The 17,819-nt window shown below is 42.6% G+C and overlaps 1 protein-coding gene across 2 annotated transcripts in view; it reads left to right on the top strand.

The window, feature by feature from the left end:
* Positions 1 to 17,819, top strand: part of KREMEN1 (kringle containing transmembrane protein 1) — a 72,901-nt gene that overhangs the window by 5,967 nt on the left and 49,115 nt on the right. For both annotated transcript variants that reach the window (XM_060612818.3, XM_060612819.3), the window contains exon 2: positions 15,663 to 15,825. In XM_060612818.3, coding sequence (XP_060468801.2) covers positions 15,663 to 15,825 — 163 coding nt within the window. The remainder of the gene's footprint in view (positions 1 to 15,662; positions 15,826 to 17,819) is intronic.

Genomic DNA, 17,819 nt, shown 5'->3' with positions numbered 1-17,819 from the left:
GGTGTTCATACTTCTCAAAAATAGCCACTATATAGAAGTTTGCTTCTCCTCCTCCAAGGAAATCCCCTGCTCCCTACTTCTCCCACCCGCTTTTAATCTTCTTTCTAGGAAAGCACCTTCCCTAGCCTGGACTCGGAACAGTTTTTTTGGTGTGTGTGTGTGTGTGTGTTTTATGATTTTATTTTTAAGTAACCTCTACACCCAACGTGGGGCTTGAACTTACAACCTTGAGATTCGAGTTGCATGCCCCACCAACTGAGCCAGCCAGGCACCCTGGCCTTGTAAGTTTGAAGACAAATGAAGTTGGGTGCTGGGAAGCATCTCTCACAGACAAAAGATTTTAGGCCATCTGACATGCAAGGTTGCCTTTATTCCTCTCAATTATAACAGGACCTTCTAGGGGCTGCTCCTCTGCTAGGCCCAGCCTCCAGTTTCTCTTGCCACTGATTTAATCCTTGGCAAGTTGCCAAAGCATTAAACTTTTATTGTTCAATTTACCACAAGGGCGGGCCCTGCTTCTAGTGGGCTGGGGAGCCTGCAGCCGCTTCCAAACCCCAGTGTCACACCACATTAGCAACTTCAGACTTTGAGGGCGGGATTTCTTTCAGTTTGGTTAGATTCTTGGTTAGAACCAGAGCAGTATACTCACACTCAAAGTTTGAAAGCTAGGAAATAGTAAAAACAGCATAAGCAACTTTTAAAGATGATCCAAAATGGTTGCAGCATCAGCATGTACAGCTCACTCTGCGTGGTTTCTTCATGACTTCCAAGCAGATAGGTTAAATGGCTGTCCGTGTTCCTTGGTGGCCTAAAGTTGCGTGAAAGCATGGCGACCAAGCAGTCCTCTTCTACGATGGTAGCGATCCTTAACCAGTGCCATCACAGTATGTAAATTACTTGCTGCTGTTCAATCTATAAAAATTCATCTTCAAAGATGATTATTGGGCTGGTAAAAATATTTTTAATAATGACCACAGAAGCCATATTTGTTTTTCTTTGATGTTCTTCCGAAGACTCTTCTGGTTTTAATCAGATTGTTCCCACATAAAATACAGTGGAAATCTACAATAATAAAATCCCTATTCCTATGTCTATGGGGAAATAAACAGGATGGGGACTGTCCTTTTAAGGGGCTTTCCCCTTCCCTTTCCCCAGACTCAAAGCCTCTATTACTGGTGGGTGTTTTGGCATCAGTTAAGGGCCTTCAATCCTTCCCTCCCTCCATGTTTTGCTCTTTCATTAAAGTGTTTCTGTTGTCTAATTATATCCTTTCAATCAAATTAGAGACTGCAGCATCTGGTGAGGGCCGTAACTGCCGCCATCTGCACCTCGTATATACAGGCCTTTTCAGCTGAGAATCACTCAACTTCCAAATGGCAGGAAGAGATTTGGAAAAAGTTTAGTTGGAAGGGAGGTTAACTTAAAAGGAACGTCTTCAAAGGCTGTGTACGACGCCCTGCTTGCTGTGATGTGCGCACTGCCATGCAGAGCTTCATTGGCTTGGCTCACCAAAGATTCTTCTCTAGCACTTGTGGCAGATGAGGGGTTTTTGATTGTCTTAGCTGAAATCACTAGGCCTCTCATCCTTATTACGGGCTTGAGGGCATCCAGGGCAAGCTGAGAATTTTTCCCTTGAGAAGAATCTTTTGTTATGTGACCACTGGTTAATGGATATGACACTTTCTGTTTATTTGACCATTTCTTCTAATTCAGTGGTTTCAACTGGAGGAGAGTTTGCCCCCAGGGGACATTTGGCAATATCTGGAAACATTTTTGATTGTCATAACTCAGGGTGGGGTGGGGCGGGGTAGAGTATGCTACTGGCATCTAGCGGGTGGAAGCCAGGGATGCTGCTAAAATGAACACCCTACAATGCACAGGACGGCCCCGCCAATGAATTATTTGACTCCAAATGTTAATAGTGCTAAGGTTGAGAAACCCCATCCTAATTGTGTTATTCTTTTGTCCTTCCCTTCACTGTGGCCTAGGAGGAGGCAACTCTGATCAACATTTTGTTGATTACTCTTAAGAAAGTAGATTCTTCGTTATCCATATCTGAGGTCCATATGCATTTCTGTGGACAGTGTTTTGGAAACCTAAATGGAGTAAGGTCATCTGAGATTCACTGTGTTTCTACTCTCTAGAGGAAGATCGCCAGATTAAATACAGGGCATTCAGTTAAATTTGAATGTCAGAGAAACAATGAATAATTTCTTTTGCATAAATCTGTCTTATACAGTATTTGGGAATACTTACCCTAAAAAAGTACTTTGATCAGTCGTTTATCTGCCATTCAAATTTAACTGGGCATCCTGTATTTTCATTTGCTGAATCTGGCAACCCTGCTATAGCTCTGTGAAACTTTATACCTTTGACTATGAAATCAATCTGTTGGTCACTGTCTACCCTTATTGCTGTGGCTGGCCTAGACATGACAGCTTCTGCTTGTGTTTGTTTATAAATTAGTGCTACACTGAGTCTTTCCTTCTGCCCAAAACTGTCTCCCTGGCTAGAGCTTCTGAAACTTGTCACTTGAATCATATTTTTACCTCGGGACCAACTAACAAGTGCCTATCAAATGCCTATTGTTTGTATGCCCAGCATCTCTGACTAGGACTCAGGCCTGTGCCAATTCATAAAAGACGACCACTTTGTTGCTTTGGGTTTTATTTTAAAGATGTGCTCTAGGGCTGGGTGTTATATGTAAGTGAGGAATCACTACTCCTGAAATCAATGTCACACTCTATGTTAACTGACTAGAATTTAAATAAAATTTTGGAAAAGAAAAAAAAATAATAAAAAAGTTATGCTTTAGAGACATGCTGTGGACCTGCTCGTTAGCTCCCCACTCAAGAACTCTTATTTGACCATCCCATATCAACCAAGGGAAGCTGAATAGCCCATAGCCTGGCTTCCATGGAGCGTTGGCTGCCCTCCAGGACTCCATTATAGGGGAACTTTCTTGCCATCTGAAATTAAAAATAGGGCACAGGCAATACTGATGAAACTTGTCCAGAAGCTGGATTATATCAGTTTGTTTTATCTCCTTTTATACTGATTGAGAGCTTCAGACAGTGTGAAATAGGGTTGGTCGAGAGATGCGGAGGCGAAGTGGATTTGTGCCAGGTGTCTCCTGCTTAAAGCAAACTCAGAATATAAAATGTATGTTTTCATTACAAAGGCGGTTGATTATTCCCTATTACATGGCTTCACCATAGAGTTCCTTTAAATAGCAGATTCCTCTGGCTTAAATAGCAAGTATTTGATTTTCAAGTACTTGATTTTACCTAAACTTTCCTGGAACTTCTCATATTCTCATAAGTCATCGCGAGGTAAGTCATGATTCCTCACCAACTTATGGTGAGGAAACCAGGGCACTCAATATGTCTGTAATGCATTTTCCCCCCAGGTCCCCCATATACCTGCTTCCCTTATTCAGCTAACATTTGCCAGTCATGTTCTGAGGGGTCTGTACTTGTTGCAGATACGAAGATGAGATGCACAAGAAACTCACGGGCTAGGGGAAGCGGGACCAGGTGCTCCTTAAGCAATTACAGTTCAAGGTGATAAAGTCTGACCAGGCTGTGGGACTTGTTTTAGAGCTCCCAGTTTCTGTAGGAGTATAGTGCTATCTATTCTAGACATGACCTTTCAAATAGTGCTCCATCTTTTTATCTTGTTTTTGTTTCTTTTAAAGTTGATTTATAAGGCGCTAAGTTATTTTCCATCAGAGAACTGGATTTTGAATTTTATTTATTTTTTTTTAATTTTTTTTTTAATGTTTATTTATTTTTGAGACAGAGAGAGACAGAGCATGAATGGGGAGGGTCAGAGAGAGGGAGACACAGAATCTGAAACAGGCTCCAGGCTCCGAGCTGTCAGCACAGAGCCCGACGCGGGGCTCGAACTCACGGACCGCGAGATCGTGACCTGAGCCGAAGTCGGACGCTTAACCGACTGAGCCACCCAGGCGCCCCTGGATTTTGAATTTTAAAACATCTTAAGATTTAAAATATCTTAAGCATAAGTGAAAACTAGTCTAGCATGAGATTTCATTTCAAGATTGAAGTAGATCCGTTTGTATTCAAAGATTAACTCAAGAGAGGTACACGATCACCAAAGCAATAGAATATGTGCTGGTAGCGTTGGCAGTAGAATCCATGGTTCATTCGTGAAGCTAAAGTTCTTCTGACGGTTGACTTCTGTCTGAATGAGTCCATTCCTTCACTGAGGGTTGGCTTCATCTCTCTGTGTATGTTATAGAGCTAGATTCTTTCTCAAAAACTATCTTTTGGTCTTCAATTTGATTATTGTATGCATTTTTAATATCCTAAATGATAAATACAAATTCCTTGAGCACTGTGTATTCATGGTGACTGTTCCTGGCAGAAACACAAGTCCTTCACAGTGGAAACTGTGGCACATTTTCCAGTGGGCCCTGCCTGGGTAGGAGTAGAGCATATTCAAGATGAGAGCCAGATGGGAAAAGAGTGGTACCCAACCAGCACTGCATTCTGGGTTGTTTTCCAAAGTTTTATACAACAAATAATAAGGACTCCCCTCTGAAGTGTTTTCCTGGGTCTTCTGAACTTGAACCTCTGGTCCTATGCTTATGGTAGGTTCAATTTTCTTGGAATAGTCTTTTAAACAATTAAATATTTCATCTGTTAATAAAGATGAAGAAACCGGAGATTCAAATAGAAGACCTCAAGCGCCCTTCCAAAAGTATAAATTCTTTAGTTAAAATAACTTTGAGAGGCATGACTTTTTCTTCCATTACTGTTTTTAAGGACACTGTTTCCTTGAATAAAAAGAAAGATCTAAAACATTTTTGAATAAAAAGCTACTGATAACTTTAAGAACATTAGAGTGATTTTTTTTTTTAGAGTGATTGTTTTTATGGTAATTCCACTTTGGTCAAAAGTATAGCTTGTTCTGTGATCATTTCAACTGTTAATACATAGCCCAAGAACATGATCTGTGAATGTCGATCTTAATTTTAGATGACTGAATTTACAGCTGATTGAGTTTGTTTACAGCTCTTAAAAAGAAACTAAGGTAGATTAATTATAAAAAACAACATGTGTTCAAGGTATCCTTTAACAAATTTTGATTATGGGAAATTGAGAACACATGCAAACATAGACGAATGTAAGGAAATCCCATATATCCATATCCCGGCTTCGGTGAGTATCAACCATGGCCAGTATTATTTCATTTGTACTGGCTTCGTCTCCCCAACTAGATTATTTTGTAACAAATCTCAGATATATCATCTCATCCATAAGTATTTCAATAAGTATCTCCAAATGATAAGAACTCTTGGGGCACCTGGGTGGCTCAGTTGGTTAAGCGTCTGACTTGGGCTCAGGTCATGATCTTGTGAGTTTGAGCCCCATGTCGGGCTCTGTGCTGACAGTTCAGAGCCTGGAGCCTGGAGCCTGCTTCGGATTCTGTGTCTCCCTCTCTTCTGCCCCTCCCCCACTCCCTCCCTCCCTCCCTCCCTCTCTCTCTCTCTCTCTCCTTCAAAACTAAATAAACATTGAAAAAAACCACACATAACTATTGACTTCAGCTCAGGTCATGATCTGTCAGGAGATCGAACCCTGCATCAGATTCTCTCTCTCTCCTTTCTGTCTCTCAAATAAATGAATAAATAAATAAATAATTAAAATTCTTTTAAAAAACACAGTACCATTACCATCATCATACTTAGAAAAACTAACAATTCCTTAATATCATCAAATACCCTGTTAGTAATCAATGTTCCAATTCCCCTGGTTGTCTCTTGGGTTGTTTTACTGTTCAACTCAGGATCTAAGCACGGTACAGTTAGGTGATATGACAAGAGTTTCTATTAACCTATAGGATTCCCTCTTTCTCTTTTTTCCTTGTTATTTATTTATTAAAGATGTAGTTTTGTTTAAACAAAAAGGATGCTTAATGCTTAAGTACCTCTCTGATAGATTCAGGGCCCACATGGGAGTTGAATTTTGTTTTGTTTGTTTTGTTTTGTTTTTTACCATAGAACTGTCACTTCCATTAGAGAAACATGTAGAATTAGAGGGTCTGATTTATTTTATTTTTATAAGATTTTTAAACATTTTTTAAAGATTTTATTTATTTATTTTTTATTAAATTTTTAAAAAATGTTTTATTTATTTTTTGAGAAAGAGAGAGAGGGAGATGCAGAATCCAAAGCAGGCTTCAGGCTCTGAGCTGTCAGCACAGAGCCCAGTGCAGGACTCGAAGTCACAAAGTCGGATGCTTAACCAACTGAGCCACCCAGGTGCCCCTGAAGATTTTATTTTTAAGTAACCTCCACACCCAATGTGGGACTCGAATTTACAACCCTGAGATCAAGAGTTGCATGCTCTCCTGACCGAGACAGCCAGGTGTCCCAGATTAAAAAATTTTGTTCACATTTTTAGTTTATTTTTGAGAGAGAGAGTATGTGTGTGTGTGTGTGAATGGGTGTGGGGCAGAGAGAGAGGGAGACACAGAATCTGAAGCAGGCTCCAGGCTCTGAGCTGTGGGCACAGAGCCTGACTTGGGGCTCGAACTCATAGACTGTGAGATCATGACCTGAACTGAAGTTAATGCTCAACCAACTGAGCCACCCAGGTGCCCAGGTGTCCCAGATTTAGAGAGTTTTAAGCTTGGAAGAGATTTGGAGCCATCAACACTCAAATCATCCCAGACTTTTGAACATCATCCCAGACTTTTGAACTTCATCATCCCAGACTTTTGAACTTCAGTTTCATTATGATAGAGTTTTGATATTTGAGTTAAGAGTGAGAAGGGCCATTGAGACTGTCTCAAAACCCATTGTTTCACGGGTGAAGAAACAGAGGTCTCAAGTGTCCAGGTGATTTGCTCAAACCACACAGTGTCAGCTGGTTATCTGGTATGGTTTCCTCTTTATTCCAGTGATTTCCCATATGTACTATGTATACAGAAAATTATCCTGTCTCTAGTCTAGATCTGATAACCTGCCTCCATATGATCGTGGGAACCACTGCTCTTAGCTCAGCCATGTCAGGGTAGGAAAATGTTGGAAATCACTGCCTTCCCACAGTCATGTGTCTCTTTACTCTTTACTTCAGGGTTCTGCATAGCTGAAATAAACATTCCTATAGCACTTCTGAGTGTGTGCAAAAATCCGTTTTTCCCAAGAGCATGCGCTTTGAAGATGTATCCACAAATCCCACTGGATACCGATCTGTACCAGAAACCCAGCAGAGTAGGTGTATTGAGCAGACATTTGGCAACACTGTTGTATTGCTCTCTAAATGGGAGCTTTTTCCACCTCAGCCTTGTATTTCTAGAATTCTACCCACTTAACCAAATTTTAGAGATATCTTTGAAGGAACAGAAGATATTCCCATTGGAAAATGTTTTCTGCTGTCTTATTTTAAGACATAAAATAATTGAATTTAGTGTTTATTGACTCATGTTGATTCCAAACTCGGTCAAACTCAGCTGAATTCTTCCAACATAGGATCACTAGAGATGCTGAGTGGTCCTACATAGAACAGACATTTAACTTTGATGGATTAAAAACAGTGACTCCCATAAATATCATGGATAGAGATCCAACTAGTAATTTTACCAGAAAACTAGGAATATTCTGGACTCAATATGAGAAAAATTTTCTATTTCTCAATAGTATGGCTTCAGACAAATAGTGTAATTAGCAATGACCTAGTTATAGAGCCTCATTGAGAACACAATCTTCAACTTTATTAAATCTCGTCAAAGAATAGAATGTCTTTTAGATTAACTGCTGTTTTCCTGCCTCTATCTCATATATGTCAAGTTTTAATTATTTTAAAAGAACATCTCATGGTTTTGAACATGAACTTTAAAAATGCTGTACATATACAAGCTGGCAGAGTTCAGTTGGCTGGGACTTTATTAACTTGGCATTTTCCTCGTTTATAATACATACAGATATTGAGTTATAGGATTCATTAGAACATATAAATAAAGATGTGTTTCATCACACAGTTGAAATTTTGATTAAGAAAAATCTATTTGTGGGGCACCTGGGTGCCTCAGTCAATTAAACTCTTGATTTTGGCTCAGGTCATGATCTCATAGTTCCCAAGATCAAGCCCTATGTCCAGGTCTGTGCTGACAGCATGGAGCTTGCTTGGGATTCTGTGTCTCTCCCTCTCTCTGTGCCTCTCCCCTGCTTGTGCTCATGCATTCTCTTTCTTTCTCTTCAAATAAACATTAAAAAAATCTATTTGCTACATTATACCTTTTTTTAATCTTTTTTTTAAGTTTATTTATTTTGAGGGGGGGGAAGGGGCAGAGAGAAGAGGGAAGGAGAGAATCCCAAGCAGGCTCCTTGCTGTCAGTGCAGAGCCCAATGTGGGGCTCAAACTCAAGAATCATGAGATTGTGACCTAAGCTGAAATCAAGAGTACGACGCTTAACCTACTGAGCCACCCAGGTGCCCCTTTTCTTACCTCTTATTCTTTTTTTTTTTTTTTTATGTTTTATTTTTAAGAGAGACACAGATTGTGAGCAGGGGAGAGAGACAGAGACACAGACTCCAAAGTAGGCTCCAGACTCTGAGCCCAGAGCCCAGCACAGAGCCCAATGAGGGGCCTGAAACCATGAGCTGTGAGATCATGATCTAAGCCCAAGTTGGATGTGTAACCTCTTGAGCCACCCAGGTGCCCTATTTTTTTTTAATTAAAAAAAAAATGTTCATTTTGTGGGGCACCTGGGTGGCTCAGTTGGTTAAGTGTCCAACTCTTGGTTTCAGCTCAGGTCATGATCTCACAGTTTGGTGGGGTTCAAGCCCCACATTGGGCTGTGTGCTAATAGCACAGAGCCTGCTTGGCATTCTCTCTCTCCTTCTCTCTCTCTCCTTCTCTCTGCCCCTCCCCCACTGTCTCTCTCAAAAAATAAATAAACATTAAAAAAAAACTTTTTTTTTAATGTTTATTTTTTATTTATTTTGAGAGAGAGAGAGAGAGGTAGAGGACATGCACAAGTGGGAGAGGGGCAGAGAGAGAGGGAAAGAGAGAATCCCAAGCAGGTTCTGCACTGTCAGCACAGAGCCCAACACAGGGCTCAATCTCATGACTGTGAGATCATGACCTGAGCTTTTTATCTCTTATTCATTGAATGTTTGGATTCAACACAGGACTCACATCACATATATTTTCTATGCTGATGGCAGCCTGATAACATTAAACAGAATTATAATAGGATGATGTTCCTCTCATGTTATATTGCCTTGCATAGGTAATTAATATAGGTTATTATTATTATTATTATTAATTATTATTATTATTATTTTAAATAGACTTCATGCCCAGCATGGAGCCCAATGTGGGGTTTGAACTCAAACTGACATCAAATCCCGAGCTCAGGGCCCCCTGGGTGGCTCAGTCGGTTGAGCATCAGGCTCTTGATTTTGGCTAAAGTCATGATCCCAGGGTCACATTCTAGCCTGCTTAAGATTCTCTCTCTCCCCCCTTCTGCCTCTCTCCCCCACCCATGCTCTCTCTCTCTTTAAAAAAAAAAAAGACCTGAGCTGTGAGTTGAATGCTTAACCAACTGAGCCACCAGGCATCCCTATAAATAATTATTTTTCTGGACCAGAATGAAATATGTGATCATCATGGTCTCAAATTTATAATAAAATTTGATTATTTAAAAAAACTTTATAATTATGTTGTAATAACTTATCGGATACCTACTGTGTGCTAGACATTTTACTTGTACGTCCTCTAATTCTTCCAGCTGCCCTGAGCCCTAATCCCCCATTTTACAAGTGAGGAAACTGAGGCTCAAAGTGTTTAGCTGAGTGCCTGTAGCTTGTAAACCATAGGCTGAAGTCTGGCATCAGACCCTAATGTATGATTTCCATACCATACCACATTGTTAATAGAAAGTTTCTGTGCAGAATGGTATTTGATTTAAACTATTTCATAACCCTTGAAATTAAATATTCAAGCCTATAAATTTCTGTGTGTGTGTGTGTGTGTGTGTGTGTGTGTGTGTGTGTATTCTGTAGATATCACTTATTTCAGGGTACTTAGAGTTAATGGAACTTGGGACTGCATAGAAGGGCTTCAGGAATTCCATGAACACTTCTGAAATTGTCAATGTTGTATATGTAGTATTTGTCTATGGAGCGGGTCCCCATCTTTCAAGGATTCCCCAAGAGGTAGACTGAGAACTGTAATGTGGAAAATATTTTGGGGGGAGTATTTCTATGTCTTCTACAGCTCATGCCTGTCAATTATTGAAATCTCCAAGTACTTTTTACATATACCGTGTGAATATGTGAGATCCTATGGATTTTGAGGTATAAAAATCAAAGTTTAGAATGTATATGGCATCAGGTCTTCTCGTTATGCCCAACACTTCAAAATTCCAGGCATAACAAACAATAACAGCTTTATGGGAGAAGGCTCCAGTTTGCTTTAATTAGCAATGAAGGAGTACTGAGCTCTCAACCAAACGTGGGGCCTTGCCCACAGATCTTACTATCACTTCATAGCATAGCAGGTCCTACAGAAAATAGCCAGTTGCCACAAAATCATTCGCTCAAGATTCTCAGCCAAGGATTTGATCATCCTCATGTGATTCCACTTATCTCAAGGAAATTTCAATAAAATTAGCATCTCCAATTTTTCAAATAAATGTCATATGCCATACTTTGGAGGATTTTGATGACAGGGGAAAAGATAAGGAATTAGCAACTTAGAAAAGTGGAATTAATGCTCTGGGTGCTTTGATGCCAGCCTTATGGAGGAAGTTTTCTGCTGTATTACTAAATTTCTGTCAGGCTTATGTTTCACATCAGGCCTATTTCCATTTAATCCCCAACACAAAATATTTGGAGTTTTCTGGTGGAGAGATCGAGTCAAACAGATGAATTCTGTGAGGTGATTGGGATCTAGCCAGAGAAGATGAGGAAATGAGGTTTCCTCTGTTCAGTCTGTTATTCCTTCCCTCTCAAATCACCTTCTTCCTTGACTTCTGAGACCCACACACTTTCTTAGCTTTTCTCCACCTCTCAGGCTGCACTTTCTCACTCATCAGCGCCAGGCCCTCCTCTTTCCAAGCCTGAAATGTTGCAGGACCCCAGGGCTCAGCCCAAATATCTTCTGTCTCCACACACAGTAATCCTGTTCCCTCCACGCATCCATGCTGTTACTGCCACATTTCTAGCCCCATCCTCGCTCGGCCTCTTTCCTCAGCTCCAGGCTCACTGAGCCATCTGCTTACTGTATATCTCCACCCAGACTCAACTGATCCACAGCCAAACCCTGGGTTCCACCCAAGGTACTCTGCCCTTCTTGGGTCCTCCCCATTGTAGGAAATGACTTCTCCATTCAGGCCCCCATCCTTGGAGTTATACCCCACTCCTCTTTCTCTCAGACCCTGTATTCAAACCCCAGCAAATACCTTTGGCTTTGCCTTCAAAGTACATCCAGAATCTGGCCACTTCTTACCACCTTTCGGCTGCCAGCCTGTCTTTTCTGCTGTAACCACCTGACTAATGTTTCCTGGCTGAGTTCCTACCTCTCCAAAGTTCTTCCCCCACCCAGCAGCTAGACAGTTGCATTAAAAGGTAAATCAGATCATGTCATTTCTCTACTCAGAACCCTCCGCTGGCTTCCCCCCTCACTTAGAACAAAGGCCAAAATCTGATTCATATAAGGCTCGAGACCTTGTGTGTCCTGGCCTTACCTGCCTGCTTTCCTCCTCTTCACTTCCCACCCACTCACCCTAATCCAGGTTAAAGGAGCTGCCTTGAGTTCCCATACCTGCCCAGCATGTCAGGGGCCTGCAGGGGTCTTCTCTTTGCTGTGCCCACCGTCAGTAACGATCTTCCCGCATTGTTTACATGGTTCTGTTTCCTCCTTTTGACCAATGCCTCCTCCACTCCAGGCCTTTTCTGGCCCAACCTCTCTAAGAGAGAACCCCCACCATTCGGTCTCCATCCCCTTACTCCATTTTTCCTTATAGCCCTCCTCACTACCTGATGTGAATTTGACTAGTTTTTCATGAACGTGGCTCCCCTGTGTGTGCACGGGTGTGCACAGGCTCTGTGACTGCACAGTGTTCCCCAGTGTAGCCCCAGTGCTGTGAACAGTGCCAGACACATAGTAGGTACTAAATAAGTATTTGTTGAATGGATTGATTAATGATATCCTAGACATGAGATCTCTCACCATTGTTCATTCCCTTTCACTGAGTGCATAAATATACAGCTGTGATATGCATAAATATCATGTGATATTTTATTTTTTTATTGGCTTAAGCCATTTCTTGCTTATCTAGCCAAAGCTTATATCAGTTTCAAGCAGTAGAAATTAAGGGAGGAGGGGTCCTCCTTCCTTACCCACTCTGATGTTCTGATGAAATCAAGATGTGATATCACCTTAATCCAGAATACTCAAGTTTGTTCTTCTTGGTTTTTTTCCCACAATTGATATGCACTGGGCAAATCTGTGTGTGTGTGGGTTGGGGGGGGAATCATAAAATGTGGTACACTGCCTCCATTTCCCTAATGTAACTGAGAATAAGATTAGGTCTAGGAGAAACAGACTGAAGCAAACAAGCCTGCACTTTGCCATTCCTTCTCTCAGATGCCACCTCATCCCCATTCATGTGGACTGACAGATGTGGAGAGGTGCCACATTCTTTTGTGTTACAAATCAAGTCATCTGAGCCTCTGGGAACGCTGACCCCACCATCCTGCAGGTTGCTGTCTATTGCTAAGGCCTTCCAATGGTTGGCCTGCCTTTCTGGCTCCTGGGCCACTCCTCAACCACTTGTGGTAGGAGTAAAAGATGTATTAGCACATTGCAATTAAAATTCTAGCAATTGACAAAAGATTGGCTTGATGCTCTTGGAATCATCCAGTCTAGTGGTTCCCAAGCCAAATTACTTAACAGAAGCACCTAGGCAGCTTTTTAGAAATACAAATTCCCAGGTCCCATTCTAACCCTGGGGTTGGGATAGGGTTTGATGTACACACACACGCACACACACACACACAGAGTCCCTCTTTCCCTGTCTAGCAGATTATACATATTCCTAGTGGTAATAAATGCTATGAAGCAAATGGACAAATAGCAGAAAACAAGGAGTGGAGATGGGGGGGACAGGTTTTCTGAGGTAACATTTAGTCTGCGCTGGGAGGTGTTAAGGGAAGAACATTTTGGGCAGGAAATAGCATGGTATGTTTACAGAATTAAAAGCAAACCAATATGGCAGGAGCACAGCAAGTGACTAGAAGAGCTCGGAGTACAGTGAGAGGGAAGGCCTGGGGCCACATCACTGAGGCTTTGCAGGCAAGGATGAAGGGTTTGGGTTTTGTTTCCAGTGCTCACATTTTCCTGGGCACTTTGAGCACCTGTGTGGAGAATGGATTGCAGGAATACAGAAGCGGAAGCTGTGAGTCCTGAACAAGGCTGTGCTGTCCTCTGATGGTGAAGGGCCTAAGGGGTGGCACCCCAGATGGAGAGGAGAGGGCACTTTCAGGGTGTATATTTAAGAAAGTCAACAGGATTTGGTGATGAATGGGAAGTGGGGTGAGGGGGAGGATAGAGAAAACAAGGATGGCCTGAGGGGGCTCCAGTAGAGGCCTTGTAGGGGGTGGTTGAGTGCCCCAGTTGCCCCATCTTGTAAAGTAGGATATTGAGGGACCTCCCCAGAGGGTTGGTGGGGAGTTGATACTTGTAAAGCACTTAGAGCAGAGCTTGGCACACAGTAAAACACTATGTAAGCATTAGTGGTGCTGTGGATGACGGTGATTCGTCCAAGGTCGCACAGCTGGCCAACAGCAGGTCCAGGACAAGAAGCCAGGGCTTAGGCTCTCGGTTTAGTGTATTTTATGCCACACTGAACTGCCTTCTTCAATTACCTTTGAACATTTGTTTTGTTTTTAATGTTTATTTATTTTTGAGAGAGAGAGCAGAAGCAGAGGAGGGGCAGAGAGAGAGGGAGAGAATCCAAAGCAGGCTCTGTGCTGTCAGTGCAAAGCCTGACACGGGGCTTGAATCCACCAACCATGGGATCATGACCTCAGCCAAAGTCGGACCTAGGCACCCCTACCTGATGAGTCGCCCTTACCGTAATATATGAATGTCACGCCAAACGTGATAAATTGTTATGACGTTCTGTACGGCCTGGGATTCCAGGTTATTTTGCCTGTCCATAAAACCATGCTATTCCAGACAAGACACAGAGCCCAGATAGTAGGAGGAAGGGGGTACAGGCAGAGAGATGGTCTGTGGATAGATTTTAAATATAAAAAGAAGTATCTTCTAGGGGTGCCTGAGTGGCTCAGTCAGTTGAGTGTCTGACTTTGGCTCAGGTCATGATCTTGCAGTCTGTGAGTTCAAGTCCCATGTTGGGCTCTGTGCTGACAGCTCAGAGCCTGGAGCCTGCTTCGGATTCCGTGTTGCCCTCTCTCTCTGCCCCTCCCCCACTTGTGCTCTGTCTGTCTCTCTCTAAAAAAAATAAATAAACATTAAAAATAAAATAAAAAAGCATCTTCTAGAATGTAGATGTGCTCATGTTGTTCACGTGCTTAGACTGAAGTAGGCGCATGCACTTCACCAGGAGGCAGCACTAAGAGCCCTTCATACCGGAAGTTATAGGTCAGTGCCTGCCAGGGGAAGGAAAGAAAGACAGCTGAGAATGTCAGTGTAACTCCCCCAGATCGTCAGGTTCCTGGTGAAACATCTTCAAGAAGTGTTTGAAGTACTTCTATCTGTCAGTTTCAACTAAATTAATTTTTAAAAATTGCTCTTTATACTGTGCCTTTCCCATGAATCTCTGTGAATTTAATGCATGCAATATGTGGGGGGAAATCCTATCAGCCTCAGTTCCCATCCCCCCCAAAGTCTGAGAAGCAGAGTTTAGAAGCACATGGTTGCACCTGCAAGGATTTTGTCATTTTATTAACTGGACCTGAGACGATGTTCAGTGTGTCTTGTAGGGAGGAATTTCAGAAAGAGGTGAGAGAAAAATGCCAACTTGGCCTCTGCTCGCTCCCTCCTGTTGACTGTTCTGTTGCATCTCTATCTCAAACAGCATGGGGAGGACTGTTCTTCATTACCAGGGAATGTGAGTCATTCCCAGACTTGTGTGATTGGGATTCCAAAGCGTTGCTGTATCCGATGGTCTTATTAAATCCAAGTGTCAGTGCAGCCTTTCAGACTGTAGGGGAGAGCTCAGTTACAGCTGGTGACCTGGTTCTAGTTACCACACAGAGACACTGGCAAGACCAGTGACCCCCTCCGAGCACCCAGAATTCCTTGTGATGGCTGTTGCCAACGGTTCCCAGATTTGGGGGTTTCCTGGTTCACTTCATGGGCTTCAATACATTTCACCTCCGTGTTTATATCCTAGTTGGGATCTGTATACTTTAGGGGAAAAGTATCTGTAAAGTGTCTGTAGACAAGCTATTGCCAAGACTAGCCTAGCATTTGGAGGGGACTGCATTTCAGATTTACTCAGCCCTAGCGATGTTAACTTCATGGTGTCCAGGATCTAGCAAGACACTATCCATTTCCAGCTGGGTCCAAACAAAACAAATAAAACATCAACCAGAGAGGGAGGAAACTGTGGATGTTGCCAGAAAATTAGTTTGCTCTGTCTTTTCTTTCTCCTAGAATGTTTCACAGCCAATGGTGCAGATTATAGGGGAACGCAGAATTGGACGGCACTGCAAGGCGGGAAGCCATGCCTGTTCTGGAACGAGACTTTCCAGCATCCATACAACACTCTGAAATACCCCAATGGGGAGGGGGGCCTAGGCGAGCATAACTATTGCAGGTAAGATGGGGCCACAGAGTGCTTTAAAAAAAAAAATCTTTGGCCTTCTTTTCCAGTCCCTTCCAGCCTAGCTCACAGCTATGGAAAGTTTCTTTGTCTCCTTTTGGTTAATTCAGAAGGCCTTTCTTATTACTCTTTTAAAAATCCTCTTTTTGGGGCACCTGGGTGGCTCATTCAGTTGGGCATCTGACTTCAGTTCAGGTCGTGATGTCACAGGTTCGTGAGTTTGAGCCCCACATCAGGCTCACTGCTGTCAGCCTGGCAGCGCAGAGCCCCCTTAGGATCCTCTGTCCTCCTCTCTCTGCCCTTCCCCCATTTCCACTCTCCCCAGAATAAATAAATACTAAAAAAAAAAATCTTCCTCCCACACCTTGCATGTGTATATGCACACGTGCACGTGTGCATATGCGTGCGTGTGCACACACACACACACACACACACACATGCACACCACAGTCTACTACTCTTTTTTTTTTTTTTTTAATTTTTTTTTTTTAACGTTTATTTATTTTTGAGACAGAGAGAGACAGAGCATGAACGGGGGAGGGTCAGAGAGAGGGAGACACAGAATCTGAAACAGGCTCCAGGCTCTGAGCTGTCAGCACAGAGCCCGACACGGGGCTCGAACTCACGGACCGCGAGATCATGACCTGAGCCGAAGTCGGCCGCTTAACCGACTGAGCCACCCAGGCGCCCCTCTACTACTCTTTTCAACCTCAGTTGCTTTGATACTGGTTTTCAGAGCTCTGCTTTCCCATCTGATTACTTACAGGTCTCTTGGGAAGGGATTTCTTAGTTGGCCCTACCACCAGTGGACAATACATAGATAGCCAAACTTCTTAAGCTGCTGTGAATGCGGTGGTCAGGCAGAACACCGTGTGTGGCCCAAACTTTCTGCTTCTGAGCAAAGGAAGCTGTCCTACATTATCTACCCTCTGCCAGCCCAGGATAACCTTGCTCTGGGAACAGCTATAGCCATCAGATCTGTGCTGTTTCCTTCCTTTCCATAGACTAAGGTGTTTCTTTGGTCTTAACCTTCTGTCTGACTCTGGCAGGGTCTCTTCACCTGAGATCCAAGGTGCTTCAAATGTGTACTTGCAGTTTTCTGCAGAGATGATCCATGACTTAGATCAGAATCTGGATCAGATTCTCAAAATTATCAGTGATCCCAAACAAGTTAAAAATCACTGGTCTATAGGGACAAGAGTAAAGAAAGCACAGAGCCCTATGTGGGGCTCAAACTCACGAACTGTGACATCATGACCTGAGCTGAAGTAGGACGCTTAACCTATTGAGCCACCCAGGCAGCCCAAGAGCAAAGAAAGATTCTAAGCACTTTTGGTTACAACTACATTTGAACGATTTATACTCAAGATCCTGATAATGTGACTCATGGTTCAACACTGTGTAGAATTTAGTTATTATTAGGACAGGTGCAAAGGCAGCCTGTTGAGCCATCAGGACAGGGGGAAATGATCACTGAGTGACTCTTTGAGCCACACACTGTGTCCCTGCTTCTACCAATACGTTGGAATCTCAACCATGGCACTGTCAACCCAGCTCAGCCAACATATTCACACCTGCATTGCATGGGCCACACCGTTTACCTTCTGCTCTCCCTACGTACCTTTGCTAACACTCCAGGACCCTTGTGGATGTCTTGATGTCTGAGGCCTGTCATCCTGGTCATGCCTGTGCCTTCAGGTCTTTCTTTCACCTCTGCTCTAATTTGTACCAACTGGCCATTTCCCTACAGTTGCTGTTGCATTATTTCTTAGTTGTTATTATAAAAATATTAAAAGCTCCCCCCCACACACAAAATTCTCAGAACTACAGATACATGTTTAAGTAAAGCCCCTGTTTTACATCTTTCCCCTGAAATCCTCAGCAAGCCCCATCTCCCAGAGGTAACAATCTGTGGTACTTCGCATTTTGCTATCTATTGCATTTTATCATTAAAGTTACATACGCTCATCAAGTCATTCTTTTACATT

Source organism: Panthera onca, chromosome D3, assembly GCF_046562875.1.
Source record: "Panthera onca isolate mPanOnc1 chromosome D3, mPanOnc1 haplotype 2, whole genome shotgun sequence".
NCBI lineage: Eukaryota > Metazoa > Chordata > Mammalia > Carnivora > Felidae > Panthera > Panthera onca.
Note: the sequence above shows the minus strand (reverse complement) of the source record. Positions and strands in the feature narration are given on the sequence as shown.